The following is a 17,546-nucleotide window of genomic DNA, read 5'->3' as shown; positions in this document are numbered from 1 at the left end:
TGTAGCGGCAATGCATTGACAAAGGTGCGAAGGTAGTGGGAATAGAATAACTGGAGCTCCAACGAAAACAATGACAACAACGTCAACGATGATAAGCGATGATAGCGACGATGGCACTGATAGCGAAGGCAGCGAAAACAGCAAAGGCAATAAAGGCATCGACGTCAACAATGGCAGCGAAAGAAGCAGAGGCAATGATGTGAAATCACTCGTTTATGCTAGAGCGCACTCAAATACACATACTCATAGGTTGGCAAATTGTTCCATTAGCACACGCAGGAGCGCCGAACGCGAAGTAGGAAAGGGGGATCGTGAACATTCATCCCCTCTTGAAAGTTATGCTTTCAATGTTTTTGAGGCGAAGTTTCAACTGGTAGCTTGCAAACTCTTGTTATTGCTCGCTTGTAGATTCCATCTGCAGTTTTTACCTGTACGACCCTCACTCTGCCATCGTCACCTGGTAGTGTGGCTATGATGCGACCCATGGGCCACTTTAGTGGCGGTGTAAGGTCATCCTTTAGTATTACCAGGTCGTTAACATTGATGTTGGGTGATGCAGTCTTCCACTTCGAACGCCTTTGCAGTTCCTTCAGATAGTCCTGCTGCCAGCGATGCCAGAATTGTTGTTGGACGTACTGAATGATTTTAGAACGACCTGTACTGGTTAGGTTGACTGGCACTGATGGTTCAGGAACAGTTAACAGAGATCGGCCGATGAGGAAGTGTCCTCGGGTGAGTGGACGAAGATCATTTGGGTCGCTTGAAATTGGGGTCAGAGGTTGACTGTTCACAACTGCTTCGGCTTGGCAGACGATTGTATGGAGTTCGTCGTGTGTCAGAACATTATTTCCGATGGCACGACGCAAATGATATTTGGCCAATTTTACTGCACTTTCCCACAGGCCACCGAAGTGTGGTGATCTTGGTGGAATAAACTTCCACTCGATTCCTTCGTTTCTACAAAACTCCTCAACACGTTCGATGTGCGCTTCGGTAGTGAACGAATGCAAAAGCTCGCGTAGCTCGCGATTTGCCCCAACAAAGTTTGTTGCATTGTCGGACACAACTACCCGACACTTCCCGCGCCTGGCTATGAAACGCTTAAAGGTTGCAATGAATGCCGCTGTTGATAGATCTGGTGCAATTTCAAGGTGCACAGCCTTGGTGGTGAAACATATGAACACCGCGATGTAAACCTTGATTGGTGGTCGTCCTCTTATTCTTTGTGTGATCAATAAGGGACCACAGTAGTCTACTCCTGTTGTTTCGAATGGATACGATGGCATAATTCGACACGTGGGAAGTGACCCCATAAGCTGTTCCGTTACTATTGGACGAAGACGGTAGCACCGTATGCAGCTGTGAATCACTTGACGGATAGTCGTACGAGCACCAACGACCCAGAATTTGTCCCGTATAATGTTCAATAAGGTTTGTGCACCAGCATGAAGATTTTTGCGATGATAATGCGTGATGAGTGAGTGGACGAATGGATGGGAATGTGGGAGAACAATTGGATGTTTTGCATCGAAACTCAATGTTGAGTTTTTCAACCTTCCTCCCACTCTAATAAGATTGTTGTGCAAAAATGGAGAAAGTGATGCAAGTTTTGAGGTTTTGCTGATGGGTTGATTGAATTGCAGTTTGCTGTATTCGTCACCAAAATGAGACTTCTGAATTCTCCTGCAGACAAATTCAAGCGTGTCGTTAATTTCTTCTGGTGTTATCGACGCAACTGGTGTTCTCGACATGAAGTGCCTTACATAGGTGAAAATTCGTAGAAACTTGTTGTAGCTATTAACATATTTATTTTCGGCGAAGATGTCTACTTGAGGTGCTGACAGCAATGTCACACGTTGTTTTCGTTGTTCTGGAATGTCTGGTATGGTGTCAAAAGAAGAATTGGGCCATTCCTCTTGTGGAGTCTTCAAAAATGGAGGCCCTTGGAACCACAATTGATTCCCGCGGATTCCAGCGACGGTTGTGCCACGCGAAACTATGTCCGCTGGGTTGAGTTCAGATGGTACATGATGCCATTTATAGTGCGATGTTAGTTGCTGTATTTTTGACACTCGGTTTGCCACGAACACCGTCCATCTACATGGCTCACCACGTATCCAGCTCAAAGCGATTGTTGAGTCGGTCCAACAATGAATGTTAACCGACCTTGGTGAAAATATTTCAACTATAGTTTGTAGGAGCTCAGCCAATAACATTGTAGCACATAGCTCAAGCCGTGGCAGGCTTACTTGTTTTGTTGGTGCTACACGGGATTTGGCGCAAAGTAAGGATGACGTAGCTTCCTTCTCCTGCCGAGTCACGACGTAAATGCATGCACCATATGCTTTTGTACTAGCATCTGCAAAGGCATGGATTTGAGTTGTGACATTCATTGGTACATACCTTGGTAGCTGTATGTTGTTTATAAGGCTCAGATGATCTTCAAAATTGCGCCACTGAGTGTGAACGTCTTGAGGCACACTTTCGTCCCAGTCAAGCTTCAATTTCCATAACTGTTGCATTAAAATTTTTGCCGAAACAATAAGGGGGTTAAGTAGTCCAAGCGGATCGAAGAGGGTCGCAATTTGTGACAGTATAGCACGCTTGGTTGGTTTACGTGTTGCTGATGGCCCCGTGTAGCAAAAGAAAAAGGCATCTTGTGAGGGGGACCATCTAAGTCCGAGAGTTTTGACATAAGTCGAATCCCCTAGACCAATGGGTTCTTCTCTGTCTTCAAACGGTACGTCGTTGATGATTTCCTTGTTATTGGAGGCAAACTTACGTAGCGGAAATCCTCCTCGTTGGAGCAATGCTGTGACTTGCCCTTTGATTTCAACCACTGCGTCAACCGACGGGCCACCAGTCATCAGGTTGTCGACATAAAAATCCTTGAGGGTAATAGCAGACCCGATTGGAAACTCAGTCGACTCCCTTTTTGCGAGCTCCAGTAGGCATTTCGTAGCGAGGTAAGGTGCGGAGCTGGTTCCATACGTCACTGTTTTTAGTTGATATACCTTTACTGGATCAAGCGGAGAATTGCGCCAGAGAATGCACTGCCAATTCGCATCGGCGTTGTCGACCAATACCTGCCTGTACATTTTAGCAATGTCGGCCATCAAAACATACTTATGGATTCGAAAGCGAACGAGGATTGTAAAAATGTCATCTTGTAGAGTTGGACCTACTCTAAGTATGTCATTCAATGACCTCCCATTTGACGTCTGGCAGGATGCATCAAAAACGACGCGTAGCTTTGTGGTGCTGCTGTCAGCCTTTATGACACAGTGGTGCGGAATGAAGTACCGATTGTGTGTTGAGTTATCTGTCAGTGACATGTGCCCTAACTCTGCATACTCGTGGATGAAGTCTCGATAATTCGTTAACATTGAAGGATTTCTTAGTAGTTTATGTTCCAGTGCTACTAACCTTTTGAACGCGATTTCATATGACTGGCCCAGTGATTCTGGGTTTCCCTTAAACGGCAAACGTACAATGAATTTGTTGCTGGTTGGACACCGCCTTGTTGTTGCTTCGAAGAACCGTTCGCAGGCTTGTTCTTCCTCTGAGAACATTTTAACTGGTTCAGTATAACCTTCGAGTGTCCAAAACTTTTGCAGCAGATTGTCTAGGGTTAAATTATTACCCACTGTTATAAACGTCTTGTAGGCAGGAAGCGATGATATTTTTGATGAAAGCGATGAAGATGATATTGTAGTCTGCGAAGATGCTGACTTCGTGGATGGAATTGGTCCTGAAACGATCCACCCTAATTTTGTCTTCTGGAGGATCGGTGACCTGTTGTCGTCTTTAATTTGACCCACAAGGAGCAGGTCGAAGAATAACCCTGCACCGATTAGACAATCAACTCCTTGTGGCTCGTGAAAACTCTCATCTGCAAGTTTGATGTTGTTTGGTATTTTGCACGCGCTTGAGGAAATTCGAACGTTTGGATGTTGTGCTGTTATCGTTGGGATTATTACCGCCTCAAAACTCGATGAGTAGTTCATGTGAAGGGATTTCATTGTTAACTGACTTGTATGTTGCATTTTTGTAGATGTTGAACCTATGCCTATAACTTCGATGCTTCTTTTGACCCGTGGTAGATGCAAGTGCTGTGCAATCCGCTCGGTCACAAAATTGAGTTGTGACCCCGAATCTAGGAGGGCACGAACGATGGTTGAGTATCCCGATGAATTCGATAGATACACACGTGCTGTAGCTAAGATGACGTCTCCGCAACTCTCTTTGACCTGTAGAACCACCGGCTTGGTGTTCTCGACTGCTGGACTATTTACGATGTTAGTGGTGTTATTGGATGAGTCCCCCGCTCCATATGTTCTATGCAGCAACGTGTGGTGGCTCACTCGGCAGTGCTGGCACCTGCGAACAGATGGGCATACACTTGACGTGTGATTCTTACCCAAACAGTTCAGACATAGGTTAAGGCGTTTGACACGAAGAAACCGGTCTTGAGGGCTCAATTTCATAAATTGTTCGCAGTTGAATGGGCTATGATGAGGACTTGTACCACACAGGAGGCACTTAGTGGTTGAATTCGTTGTGACAAGTGAATGTCCTCTGCTGCCCAAAGTTTTTGATGCATATTTCTTAGATGACGATGCCAGTTCGGGGGTTGGTTTGTTCGCCGCCAGCATATTAAACGTCTGACAACGACGTTCAAGGAATGAGGCGAGATCTGTCCAAGTAGGCATCTGCAAGGGTGTTGAGTTTGTGGCGGTCCACTTTACGGCAACTTCTTCTTCCCATTTTGTACGCGTTGACGGGTCTAATTTACTTGATACTAGGTGAAGTAGGATTGCCTCACCGACTTGTTGCGTGGTTGCCAAAGACTGCATGGCCCGAAGATTTACATTGACTGTGTCAATGAAGTTGCGAAGCGATGAGAGGTTCGATGATGAAAGCTGTGATAGATCGCAGATCTGTTGCATGTGGGATTGAAAGATTAAGCGGCTGTTGTTGAAGCGAGTGATGAGGAGATCAAGCGCAGTGCTGTAGTTGTTGCTAGTCACTTCAAGCGACTGTATTAACCGCGAGGCTTCTTCCGTTAGACAAGATCGTAAGTATTGAAATCGTTCGATGTTGGTTAGGTCTCGATTATTGTGTACTAACGTTGTAAATACATTGTGAAAATCAAGCCACTCTGATTGTTTTCCGCTAAACTTTGTTAGTTGCAGCTTCGGCAAGTTTATACGGTGTGTTGGGCAGCGTTCTACATGTGTGCTGCTGAGTTGGGTGGACGGTTGAATCCTCTGCAGCTCTTCCATCTGGTCAAGGATTGCGGCTTTTGCTTCCACATACGACTCTTCAAGTGCTACGCGATGCTCTGCTTCTAGCTGCGACTCGTCCAGCTCCTCTAATTGAGTTTGTAGAGCGTCAAGTGCGGTATATTGTCGTTCCACCAAACTCAATTTTGCTGCGAGTTGGCGAAGCGAAAGTGACTCGCCTTCAAGCACTCCAATGTGTACCGAGCGCAAGCGTGTTAGGAGATTATCCCGCTGATGCATCTTTATGCGAATATTCCGTGTTGCCACTCCTTCTCGCGATTCTTCATTAGTATTGAGGGAGGATGCCTCGGATGCACCATCATCCACTGGAATTGACTCAGGCTCCATTTCACAATGACGAGCACACAACTCGAAGAAAATATAAAAGTGCTTATGTCGATCACAAATGGGTTCCTAGGAATGTCCTGTAGCAGGATGCGCGCGCTGTCCGGTGGAGCCAGGTGGACTGTATATCGATGACGGGTGTCTTGAAATTGACATGAATATGCCAGACCGAATCCGGCTCAAAGGACCTCTGGAGAATTGTAGAGGTTTTTCTACAATTTTTCTTGCGACTATTGTTGTAGATAAAAAGGCAACTTGTGTATTTTTTCTTTATTTATTTGGTGATGGCTCCTTCGCGATCGCACATCGAAAAACAAACTGACCACCAAAAAAAGCCCAACTATGATATTTGTACATGTACTTATGTAGGCAAAAACTAGACATAATTTCATGGAAAAATCCTGCTATGAGACCTTTCTTAATATGAAGGTCAACTATCGTATGATTTCGTGAGATGGCAAACGATAAAAACAATGAACAAGAGATTATGGTAGCGGTGCGTTAAATGCATATGCTGTAGCGGCAATGCATTGACAAAGGTGCGAAGGTAGTGGGAATAGAATAACTGGAGCTCCAACGAAAACAATGACAACAACGTCAACGATGATAAGCGATGATAGCGACGATGGCACTGATAGCGAAGGCAGCGAAAACAGCAAAGGCAATAAAGGCATCGACGTCAACAATGGCAGCGAAAGAAGCAGAGGCAATGATGTGAAATCACTCGTTTATGCTAGAGCGCACTCAAATACACATACTCATAGGTTGGCAAATTGTTCCATTAGCACACACAGGAGCGCCGAACGCGAAGTAGGAAAGGGGGATCGTGAACAGACGGTACTAGCTCTTACTGCCAATATAGGAGTATTACATATATGTACAAAACATATTTTTTAATTACGATTACGATTACCTGTTTAGTAAAAATTATTTTACACATGATTAACTCTAGTCCGATTAAGTTTAATGAAAGCGTCTAGTTGATTAAAATATCAACGATTAATGCCCACATTGTTTATTATGGGGTATTGAATATGAAGCACACGAGTTATTCCGCGCCAGTCTGCGATATGTAGGTACGTATGTAAATCCTATCACCTTTAAATTACATATTTTCTTCAAAAGCGGAATTTTTGTAATAATAGCATAAATGAAGCAAACCAGATAATTTGGACTACGAGCAGGAAAACTATACCAAACCCCTTCTGCTCCATTTACTTTATTTTGGGAGTGGTCGGATACTGTGCACTTTGAACATTTTGCCCGTTTGCCTTAAATTTGTAAAATAACAATATTTTCTTTTTTATTTTGTTTACATCTGTCATTTGTTATTAATGGAGACAAGACTATAAGAGTTGCCAAATATAAAAATTTTAATATCTTTATATTAAAATAATAATTTACAAAATAAATACTTTATTAAAACACAAACATTTTAAGTTATTCTACATTTTTAAAACTATTTATCAACGTCAAGCATATTGTAGTTTTCTTGCATTTGAGAACAAATAAGGGGATACATACATATGTAACATGTATGTACTTTTAGCGGCCGCCGTTGTAGAGTGATTACAGGTGCGTACTTTTACTCGGTAGGCCCAACGTTAGACCCCTGGTCAAAGCATAATCCAAAATAGCAGTTGTCGTTTGGCAGGCTTTTAAGTGTATTTCTGCATTGAAAAACCTTCTCATAAAACCATTTGCCGTTCGGAGTCAAAGTAAAAATGTAGGTGCATCCATATGTGTTACAACAACAGAACTCACAACTCAAATTTGAGGAGAAGCGCGGCCAAATGCTTACAAAAATATTTTAGCTCCAAATATTTATTTGTTTACTTATTTTAAGGGAGATGGCAATCTTCCGGCTTGAACCGCTTCAAAAGTTTGGTTTTCAAAATTGCTCAGTGAGGCCAAGTTTAATCAAAATGTAGGGTTGCATGCCCGTTAACACCAAATAAAAGTGGTGTTTAAGGCGAGTTTAACGAAAATTGTTTGTATGGTAAGAGCAGAATTTAGCGTTAAACTCCAAAAATGGCTCATAAATTCAAGTTAATGACTCAATGAGAACGTAATTTATGTCTAATATAATATTTTTTCATCTAGTTGTCAAGGCATACCTCGGGTATTAAAGGTGACAATGCAAAAAAAAAACAACGATAAAAAAGGTACAACTCCTGGTCATTACAACAGTGGTAAGTTATTACAAAAACACATTTATGGTGAGAAGTTATAAGAGTTTACAGAAACGTTTATTGGAATTCCCACCCGTCAAAGCAAAATATGTATTTTTTTAACATACAATTATTTAATCTTCCCATTGTTCAAATAAGACCCCCTTATTAAAAGTTTAGTAAATATTTACATCAAACCATTAGCGTTCATTTTACACATGAACTATGTGTCCTCAATAGTGACTCCTCCCACCCGTCACAAGCTAAAATATTTTTTAATTTTCACACAATAAAAGCGCTATTACCGAAATATTTTTACTTTGTCTAAAATTGGGAAATGAATCATTCAACTCAGAAAGACGAGTGTCATCGTTGTCCCACTCGTCACTCTTGGAAAATATCCAGCCCTATCGCCAATTTCATGTGAATAAATTGTTCCCATAATTTAACACGCAAAACAAAAACAAATTGGGAAAAATTGTTTTTGTTTTACTTCATAATTTTTGGGAGTATTTGTTCACGTGAAATTCGCGATAGGGCTTATCAATTTTTTGTGTAAATTATATAATTAAGTTTTATACTTAATTAGTTTCGTAATAATCTGATGTCTGACTTCAAGTGTTAACATTATGAAACTTGGCAAGGTAATTGTTAAAGAGAAATTCAATTACAAGTTTGAGCAAAAACGAGTTGCGACACGTTGAAATGGCCTAAAACTCAAGATACATTAAAGGGGATGCATTGTAAAAGCATAGACAGACGGCAACGTTGATCCGGAATAACGGCGCAGTTGATCTAATCAGAATTGTACTTTGATAGACGGGTCGTGGGTTCAAACCAGAGAATATCCACCAAGCTACACGGCTGCCTCCAGATCGAAAAACGAGAAGCCAGATCGACCATGTTGTGATAGACGGAAGGCATGCCTCCAGCGTTTTAGACGTACGTACATATACTCCGAGTGCCAAACATCGACTCGGACCACTATCTTGGTGTAACCAAGATACGAACCCGCCTCTGTGTAGCAAAAAATGTGCGCCCAACAATGCAAGGAAAGCTTAACGTCGAAAAGCTGCAATCACAACAGACGGCCAATTTATTCGCCACTCGACTCACACACCTGCTCTCTGAGAGCATTGTTCAACAATCCGACATACGCGAACAGTGGAACCACATTTCCCGATCATTAAGTACCGCCGCCGAAGAAGTTGTTGGATTTCAGCGAACTCGAAAGAACAACTGGTACGATGAGGAATTTCAAGAAGCCGCAGAAAAAAAAGACCCCGCCTATAGGGCCACGCTGCGATCGGGCGCAACGCGAGCCATGTGGGACCGTTATAGGGAACTGAAGAACGAAGCGAGACGTATTTTCCGCAATAAGAAGAAAGGGGCCGAAATACGTGAGTGCGAAGAGCTTGAGATGCTAGCCGACAGGAGAAACGCCCGAAAATTTTATCAGAGAGCTAGGCGACTTACGGAAGGTTTCAAGACCGGGGCGAACTCCTGTAAGAACAACCATGGCGACCTAGAGACTGATGTCCAGAACGTACTTAAATTATGGAGGGAGCACTTTTCCACCCTATTGAATGCCAGCAGCACTGAAAGTTGTGGAGAAGGCGAACCCGAGCCCCCAGTCGAAGACGATGGAGTCGACCATGACGAGGTGCGAATAGCGATTACGCAGCTGAAAAACAACAAAGCTGCTGGAGCTGACGGCCTACCAGCCGAGCTATTCAAGTGTGGCGGCGAGGAGCTGATGAGGTGCATGCATCAGCTCTTATGCAGAATATGATCAGACCAAGGCATGCCCTACGACTGGAATTTACGTGTGCTCTGCCCAATTCACAAGAAGGGCGACCTCGCCATTCGCGCCAACTATCGCGGAATCAGCCTTCTAAGCATAGGTTATAAGGTCTTATCGAGTGTATTGTGCGAAAGACTGAAGCCCACCATTAACGAACTGATTGGACCTTATCAGTGTGGCTATAGGCCTGGAAAATCCACCATTAGAGCTGTGTCAACCACTCATGATAGTATCGATATATCGAATTTGCTGTGCGTGCGTTACACTATCGATGTTTTGGTTCTGATAGTGGACGATAGTGTTCAGCATTTCCTATATTTTCACATCACTGTTTTTGGCAAATTGGGGAACACACGTGAAAATTACTTAATTAGTGTTGGCGGCTTAAATATATTCAAATATGGACAAATTTTTCCGAATCGCAAGTGTCAAGGGTAAGCGCCATGATTTATTTATCACTGTGTGAGAATATTCATTACAGTTTTGTTCATACGCAGATCCCGACAATAACAATGAAGAAGAATCGCAATTATTCAAAAGGCGCCGGATTGGCAAATCGAAGGCGTGGAGTCATTTTGAACGGTCAAAAGATGGTAAGACGGCCAGGTGTATCCACTGTTCCAATGTTTATAAAACAAGTGGCAATACCTCCAATTTATTCGACCACATTAAGAGGGTGCACGCTGCCATTGATTTGGACGTATTACCAAAAGGCCCGAGGACGATTCCGTTTCTGACGAACAATTACGATCCGTCTTCTGAAAGAAAAAAAATCATTGACAGTGCCTTGGCTAAACTCGTATCGCAGGACATGCAACCATTTTCGATTGTAGAGGATTCCGGTTTTCGCGAGTTTGTAAAAGTGCTTGATCCTCGGTACACACTACCTTCGCGAAAAACACTGCAAAACGTGCATATGAGTGGCATGTACAACGACATGAAGGCAAAACTGTTTGCGATTTTGGATAGTGTTGAAAGTTGCGCTATAACAACGGACTGTTGGACTTCGAGAGCTAACGAAGCGTATATTACTGTTACATGTCACTTTGTTAGCGCAGTATTGGCCACAAAACCATTACAGGATAACTCGAATCATTCAGCTCAAAACATAGCTGCTTCACTACGTGTTGTCTTTGATGAATGGAATATTTTTAGCAAAATATCAGCCATTACAACTGATAATGCAAGTTCTATGATAAAAACTTGCGAACTTTTACAAAAAAAACACCTACCTTGCTTTGCACACACCATAAACTTGGTTGTGCAGGACTGTCTAGCGCTCGATTGTTTAAAAGATATTTTGAGAAAGTGCAAAAGGATTGTCACATATTTTAAGTCTAGTGCAATTGCACTTAGCAAATTTAAAGCAGAACAACAAACCGAACAAAAGTACAGCTTGATACAAGAAGTGCCTACAAGATGGAATAGTGCATTTTATATGATAGAAAGAATAATTTTAACTAACGATGCTATAGTGAAAGTTCTGCTAAGTACTTCCAAGGCACCACCACCATTAACAGCTGACCAAATCGCTTTGTTAAAAGAACTAATGTTGTTACTTGCACCGTTTGATAGTGCCACTCGTCAGATTTCGTCATGTGTCTCGATTACAATATCCCTGATTATACCAATTGTGTGTGGGTTACTGCATAACTTGGATAATGTGAAAATAAAAGTAAAATCTCCAGAAGGTATTGAAATTCATAAGTTTTTGGTGGAGCGTGTTATAAAACGACTCATGCCTTATGAAGAGCGCACATTTCCAAGAATAGGGACACTACTCGACCGCAGGTTTAAAAAACAAGGATTTCGTTCGCCATTTAATGCCAATCATGGACTTAAAATTTTGGAGAATGAACTAGCCGCCAAAAAAAAAATTGACACTGTGCCTTCGGAGCCGCCAACATTAAAAGAAACTTCAGTTCCCTCAGGGCAGAAACTTTTCGAGTTTTTGCAAACAAATATAGCCAATATGGGGAGGACAGATCGGGTCGATGCTATATTGGAGCTACGTCAATACATGTTAGCGGCACATTCTCCCCAAGACACAAATCCATTGGAGTTTTGGAAGGTAAGCATATCCAAAAATCTTTGAGTCGATACCAATGTTAATACCATTTAAATTAATTTAGTCCACTTCGACCGATTCCTTATTCAAATCTTTAGCAAAAAGGATTCTATGCATTCCAGCCACTTCGACCGAGTCGGAGAGAATGTTTAGCAAAGCTGGGCTAATAATTAGCGATAGAAGAGCTTCGCTAAAGCCAAAGAATATAGAGATGCTAACGTTCCTCCATAAAAACATGTGGATCTCAAAGTAACTTATAAGTTCACTTTGGAAGTTTTTTACTTCATATATATATATTTTTTTTTGTGATATTAGCTATAATAAGCTATACGAAGACTGTGAAATGAATTGTTTAAGTTGATTTTGTATGTAAATAAAATTTAAAATGTCTAAAAAACGATACTATCGATAGTATCGAATTTTTTGTTGAAAAACCTCGAGAATATCGAATATCTCAACTATCGATGTTTTCCCAGCTCTATCCACCATAGCTCAGGTGTTCACAATGCGCCAAATCTTGGAAAAGACCCACGAGAATAGGGTCAACACACACCACCTATTTGTCGATTTCAAAGATGCTTTCGACAGCGCGAAAAGAAGTTGTCTTTATGCCGCGGTGTCTGAATTTGGTCNACAGCACGAAGAGAAGTTGCCTTTATGCCGCGATGTCTGAATTTGGTATCCCCGCGAAACTAATACGGCTGTGTAAAATGACGTTGAGCAATACCACCAGCTCCGTCAGAATAGGGATGGACCTCTCCGAGCCGCTTGATACCAAACGAGGTTTCAGACAAGGTGACTCCCTCTCATGTGATTTCTTTAATCTGATGTTGGAGAAGATAATAATTGTTGGCGTATGCCGACGACATCGATATTACCGGTAAAAACAAGGGCTAAGTCTGTTCTGCCTTCTCGGGATTGGATAGAGAAGCAAAGCGAATGGGTCTGGTGGTGAACGAGGACAAAACGAAGTATCTCCTGTCATCAAACAAACAGTCAAGAGCATACACGTCTTTGCACATACGTCACCGTCACTGTTGACAGTTACAAGTTTGAAAAAGTAGACGAATTCGTTTATTTGGGAACCAGCATTAACACCAATAATAATGTCATCCTTGAAATCGAACGGAGAATCACTCTTGCCAACAAGTTCTACTTTGGACTGAGTACGCAATTCAGAATTAAAGTCCTCTCTCGTCGTACAAAGATCACACTATAAGTCACTCATCATGCCTTTGCTGGTGTATGGCCAGTGATCGGACTTAATAAAAATTCTGTGTGGTAGAATCTGGAAAAAAAATGTAAGTTTAGAAAAAATGTGGTAGATCTCAGGTTTCGGATCAAACTGTTTACAAAAATTTAAAAAAAAATCTCCATGGTTTCACCTAAACTGACATTGTTTTAATTCGAATCTCTAGAAACACCTTTTAACTTGGGTTTTGCCGAGTTTGACAATCCTCAAGTAAAAGTAAACAACGCCTTAAAAACTTAAGATGCACTGTAATGTGCTAATACTTTCACAAAAATCGCGATTTTTTACATTTCCTTTATTAGTTCTTTTTATAAATCATATATTTTGCAATTTAACACAATAAAATCACGTTTCCCGACGAAAAACTTAATATTAAGAAATTGAGAAAATTCGGTGTTTGACAGTTCCTTTTCTCCTCCCATTCGGCTTTGTTTACTTCTACTTGAGCAATGTCATCACCACCGGGAATGCGAAATCTTGTATACTATCATTCTTGTTATTAGGGACACGAACTTCGATACGATACACCATATCGATATTTTTGCCATTCGATACCGATACTTTTTACTCGAAAGTTTTCAAACGATATTTTTTGGAATCGAGTACCAGAACATTTGTATCGTATCGAATCGTAAATGTACAAAGTTAAAAATGNGGGAATGCGAAATCTTGTATACTATCATTCTTGTTATTAGGGACACGAACTTCGATACGATACACCATATCGATATTTTTGCCATTCGATACCGATACTTTTTACTCGAAAGTTTTCAAACGATATTTTTTGGAATCGAGTACCAGAACATTTGTATCGTATCGAATCGTAAATGTACAAAGTTAAAAATGCGAATTTGTGGTAGATTTCAGACCTTGTGTGGTAGATGTGGTGGATGCTCCAAAAAGTGGTAGATCTACCACAATGTGGCAGAAGTCCGATCACTGTGTATGGCGCGGAGTCATGGACAATGAAAACATCTGATGAAGCGGCTCTTGGAGTTTTCGAGAGAAAGATTCTGCGAAAGATTTACGGACCTTTACGCGTTGGCGATGGCGAATATAGTGATAGAACTTTTTAGAAAAGTATCGATACCAGTACTCATATAGAATACTCTAAAAAAGTATCGATGCCAGTACTCATATTTGCAAAAAAGTACCGATAATACTCGTACTTTGAAGTATTCTCAAAGCAAACGCAAAAAGTAAACAAAAATCAGATTGCTTTGCTTTTTTCGCCTCTTCCTATTTGTAAATTGAATAGTCACTGCTCTTAGTATTTAGTTTTAATCTGATCTAAAGGAATTTTTGGAATAAACTTCCGATAAATTAGTTTTACATGCGTAAATTAAATGTTTATAGCAAAAAGCTTATTTCCAAGTTTTTAAAAGCAAATATTTTATTGTTTAGTGTTATTGTTTGACGCGTACATGTATTTATAAATAACTTTACTTTGAAAATGAAATGTAAATGTAGAAGACGAGAAGCAAATGTGGTGAAGCCCATTCTGTATTGAAAAGATAAGCTCCCTTTTATAAAAATTTTCTTCAAGAATGGGCTGGATTTCACAACGAAGGTAGAATACATGGGTTAACGACGGCTGCCTTATGCTGGCGAGTGGCCACGTTGTCGAGTCGAAAGACTATCTCTTCCCCCATTCATTATCAAAGGGGAGGCAAGATATTCGTTTTTCAATTATTTAAACATTTTTACCCGAAGCCAATGTTGAAATGACCGCTACATTTTTTTCTAGGTTGTGTAAAAATTTCATAACTGTGTCAATTACCAGGAGCTCACTAGAACAAAATATGTAACTATTAATTATTCGTATGGGAGTATACATATCGTCGCCCGTATGCCATAAACATGAATGTGTAAAAATGAACATTTTGGGAAATCAAGTTTGAAAGTTTTTTTGCGAAACTTAGCTCTACAGTTATGCAATTGAATTGCTAAAATATTTACTTTCCGTGTACGCATGGTATTCTGGGTTTTGGTATAACATAGAAAATCCAAAGATTAACCAAGTCAGCCCAATAACTCAAAACTGATAAATTTGCACATTCATGCTTCTGGCATGAGGGTGACGTTATGTGAATTAAAAACTTTAAAGGCGCTGTTTTCGGTTTTGGAGTTATGAAAATACTGAAGTAAATGAGCTTTATGTTCATTTTCATAACATTCATATTGGATATTGAAGTTAATATTCGAACGTTCGCCATAATATTTATTGGGTAATTAAAATAAATTTACTTAGAAAAGTTCTTAACTCGTCGATACTTTTCGGCATTCAGTACTTGTGAAAAAGTATCGAGTTCTCGATACTACTCAGTACTCATGAAAAGTATCGATATTCTGTACTCGGTACTCGTATCGTTCTATCACTAGGCGAATAACGCAGACGATTTAACGATGAGTTGTATGAGCTTTACAACGCTATAGACAAAGTGCAGCGATTTAAAATTCAGCGGCTCCACTGGCTTGGCCATGTCGTTCGAATGGACAGAAACGCTCCTGGTCTGAAAGTATTCATACGATGCTAGTAACAGAGGAAGAGGAAGGCCTCTTCTGCGTTGGAAAGACCAGGTGGAGAAGGACTTGGCTTCACTTGGCATTTCCAACTGGCGTTAGTTAGCACAGAAGAGATATGACTGGCGTGTTGTTTTGGACTCGGCCAAAATCGCTTAGGCGGTTACAGCGCCAATAAAGAAGAAGAAGAAAGAAGTTTGATTTTTATGAACTAAAAACAACTTTAAAATAACTTCTTCGAAAGCCCTTCTGGAAGCTCTTCTTTGAGTAGCGAAAGCAGAAGCCCTTCAATTTGTGCCGCTCCGTACAAAAAAAGGAGAAAGGAATGACTTTCAGAAAGGCGTTTTGAAAGAAATTTTAACTCTTGAAATTAAGATCTGCTTCATTTGAAATTTGGCTGCACTATACATAGCACAACTTTGTTATCGACTACTCGATCAGCCGTTTATTTAGTGTGCTGATTTTGATATCGTTGTTTTTTATTACAGTTAATTTTTAAATGCGGAACTTTAAAGATAAGTGATGTGGAGAGCAAAGAACTTCAGCAAAGAAAGTTGATTTTGCACTAATTCATGCAAAATCCACACATATCCCAATGTCGGTTAGTAAAATTGCTGAAAATTGAACGGTCGATGGTACAAAATGTATTGTCAAATATCAAGAAAAATTCCAGCATTGAGAGAAAGGCGGAATCTGGCGGAAAATCAGGCACTATAAATAAAATAGTGGAGAAGGATGTTCCAAGGACTTTGAAAAGGAATCCGGATCTCTCTGAACGTGTTGTTGCACCTGGAGTGTTGTTCTGAGAGCCTGTATTGTTTTGGCCTGATTTGGCAACAAGCCATTGTGCAAAAAAGCGCAAGAGTTTTATACACAAAATGGAACCAATATTGTATTAAAAGAGGCCATTCCTCCGAATTGCCCGAGCGTTATTGGGAATATATGAAATCGAAATTAAAAAGAAACAAAATGCACACCTTCAAGAATAACGCAGTTCCGCAGAATTTGGCGAAAACAGGCTCAATCGATCAACGAAAGGGATGTCCAAGTATTAATGGCGGGTGTCATCTCTAAAGTACGGGTATTTCGGCGTGGAAATTAATTCTAATAATATTTGTAAATCTTTCATCTAAATAGCAATAAAAGAAGGTTATAAAAAAGTTTCGACTGAATTATTCATATTTAAATTAGTCTTTTTGTTACTTAATACCTGCCAGATTTCAACTGAAGCAGATCTTATCTACTGCGTAGTATGTGTGACCTCTTAGCCGTGTACCTGTTGAGGAACTTGCACTTTTTTGGCATTTGCCTGAAGATACAAATAAGATTTTAACCAATAAACTAAACAGAAAGTCACCAGATATTGTTCAACATGTTAAAAAAAATGTTTCACTATAGATTTTGGACTACTAATGACAGAAAGTTTAACCTTTATTTCAAAGCGAAAATCAACTAAAAATTAGATGGGTGTCTGCATTGATCTTCATTAAAAAACCTGGACAATTTAAGTGTGGACCAGGACAAAAGGATAATTTTTTAATCAGGACAAATTCTTGAAAACCAGGACGTCTGGCAGCCCTGCGCTACACTTAATATTTGTTCTGATGAATCGTGTATATCTATAGTAATTCCACTAGATCTGAAGGATAAAATATTAAAATCCTTGCATCGCCGCTTTAATAGTTTAAAAAGTGAAGAATATATGGTTGCTGCTTTAATTTATCCAAGATTAAATGGAAAATATTTTATCGCAGATGAATTGGAACAATGTAAAAGGTGCTTTTGATGAACCAATTATGTTATCGGATCCTAGTGACCTCTGGGAATCCCATGCTAAATCTGAAAAAGATTTTACACGCAAAGCGACAACTAAAACTACTTTTGAAGTAGAAATAAGCGAATATTTAGATCAACCACTTGTTCTTCGTAGTGTAATATATTCCATTATTGGCATTCTTCCATTTTTTTTTTAACCGACTTCACAAAAAGGAAAAGGTTATCAATTCGTCGGAACATTTTTTTAAATATGTTACCGCATAACTTTGGACCACGTTAACCGATTTTAATAATTCTTTTCTTAAAGGAAAGGTGGTCCCAT

The 17,546-nt window shown here is 40.3% G+C and overlaps 2 protein-coding genes across 2 annotated transcripts; one reads left to right on the top strand and one right to left on the bottom strand.

The window, feature by feature from the left end:
* Positions 1–344: 344 nt before the first annotated feature.
* Positions 345–5,633, bottom strand: LOC108362155 (uncharacterized). Its single transcript, XM_017615018.1, has one exon. It carries the CDS (start codon positions 5,631–5,633, stop codon positions 345–347), a length of 5,289 nt encoding a protein of 1,762 aa, XP_017470507.1.
* Positions 5,634–6,215: 582 nt separating this feature from the next.
* On the top strand, positions 6,216–12,008 carry LOC108362154 (zinc finger BED domain-containing protein 1-like). Its single transcript, XM_017615017.1, has 4 exons — positions 6,216–6,394; positions 7,734–7,822; positions 10,439–11,676; positions 11,772–12,008. The coding sequence occupies exons 1-4, from the start codon at positions 6,216–6,218 to the stop codon at positions 11,838–11,840; spliced, it is 1,575 nt and encodes a 524-aa protein (XP_017470506.1). The 3' UTR covers positions 11,841–12,008.
* The last annotated feature ends 5,538 nt before the right edge of the window (positions 12,009–17,546 follow it).

Source organism: Rhagoletis zephyria, unplaced genomic scaffold (genome assembly GCF_001687245.7).
Source record: "Rhagoletis zephyria isolate East Lansing unplaced genomic scaffold, Rhagoletis_zephyria_1.1 Rzeph_scaffold_00951, whole genome shotgun sequence".
In the NCBI taxonomy this organism is placed as follows: Eukaryota; Metazoa; Arthropoda; class Insecta; order Diptera; family Tephritidae; genus Rhagoletis; species Rhagoletis zephyria.
This window is presented reverse-complemented; position numbering and strand designations above follow the sequence as displayed.

Excerpts from the sequence above, each read along its gene's own strand:
- LOC108362154 (XM_017615017.1), top strand. The coding sequence starts at position 6,216 with ATGACAACAACGTCAACGATGATAAGCGATGATAGCGACGATGGCACT. Across the intron at positions 7,823-10,438 it reads TCCTGGTCATTACAACAGTG|AGGATTCCGGTTTTCGCGAG; the intron begins GTAAGTTATTAC and ends TTTCGATTGTAG. Across the intron at positions 11,677-11,771 it reads ATCCATTGGAGTTTTGGAAG|CAAAAAGGATTCTATGCATT; the intron begins GTAAGCATATCC and ends TCAAATCTTTAG.
- LOC108362155 (XM_017615018.1), bottom strand. The coding sequence starts at position 5,633 with ATGGAGCCTGAGTCAATTCCAGTGGATGATGGTGCATCCGAGGCATCC.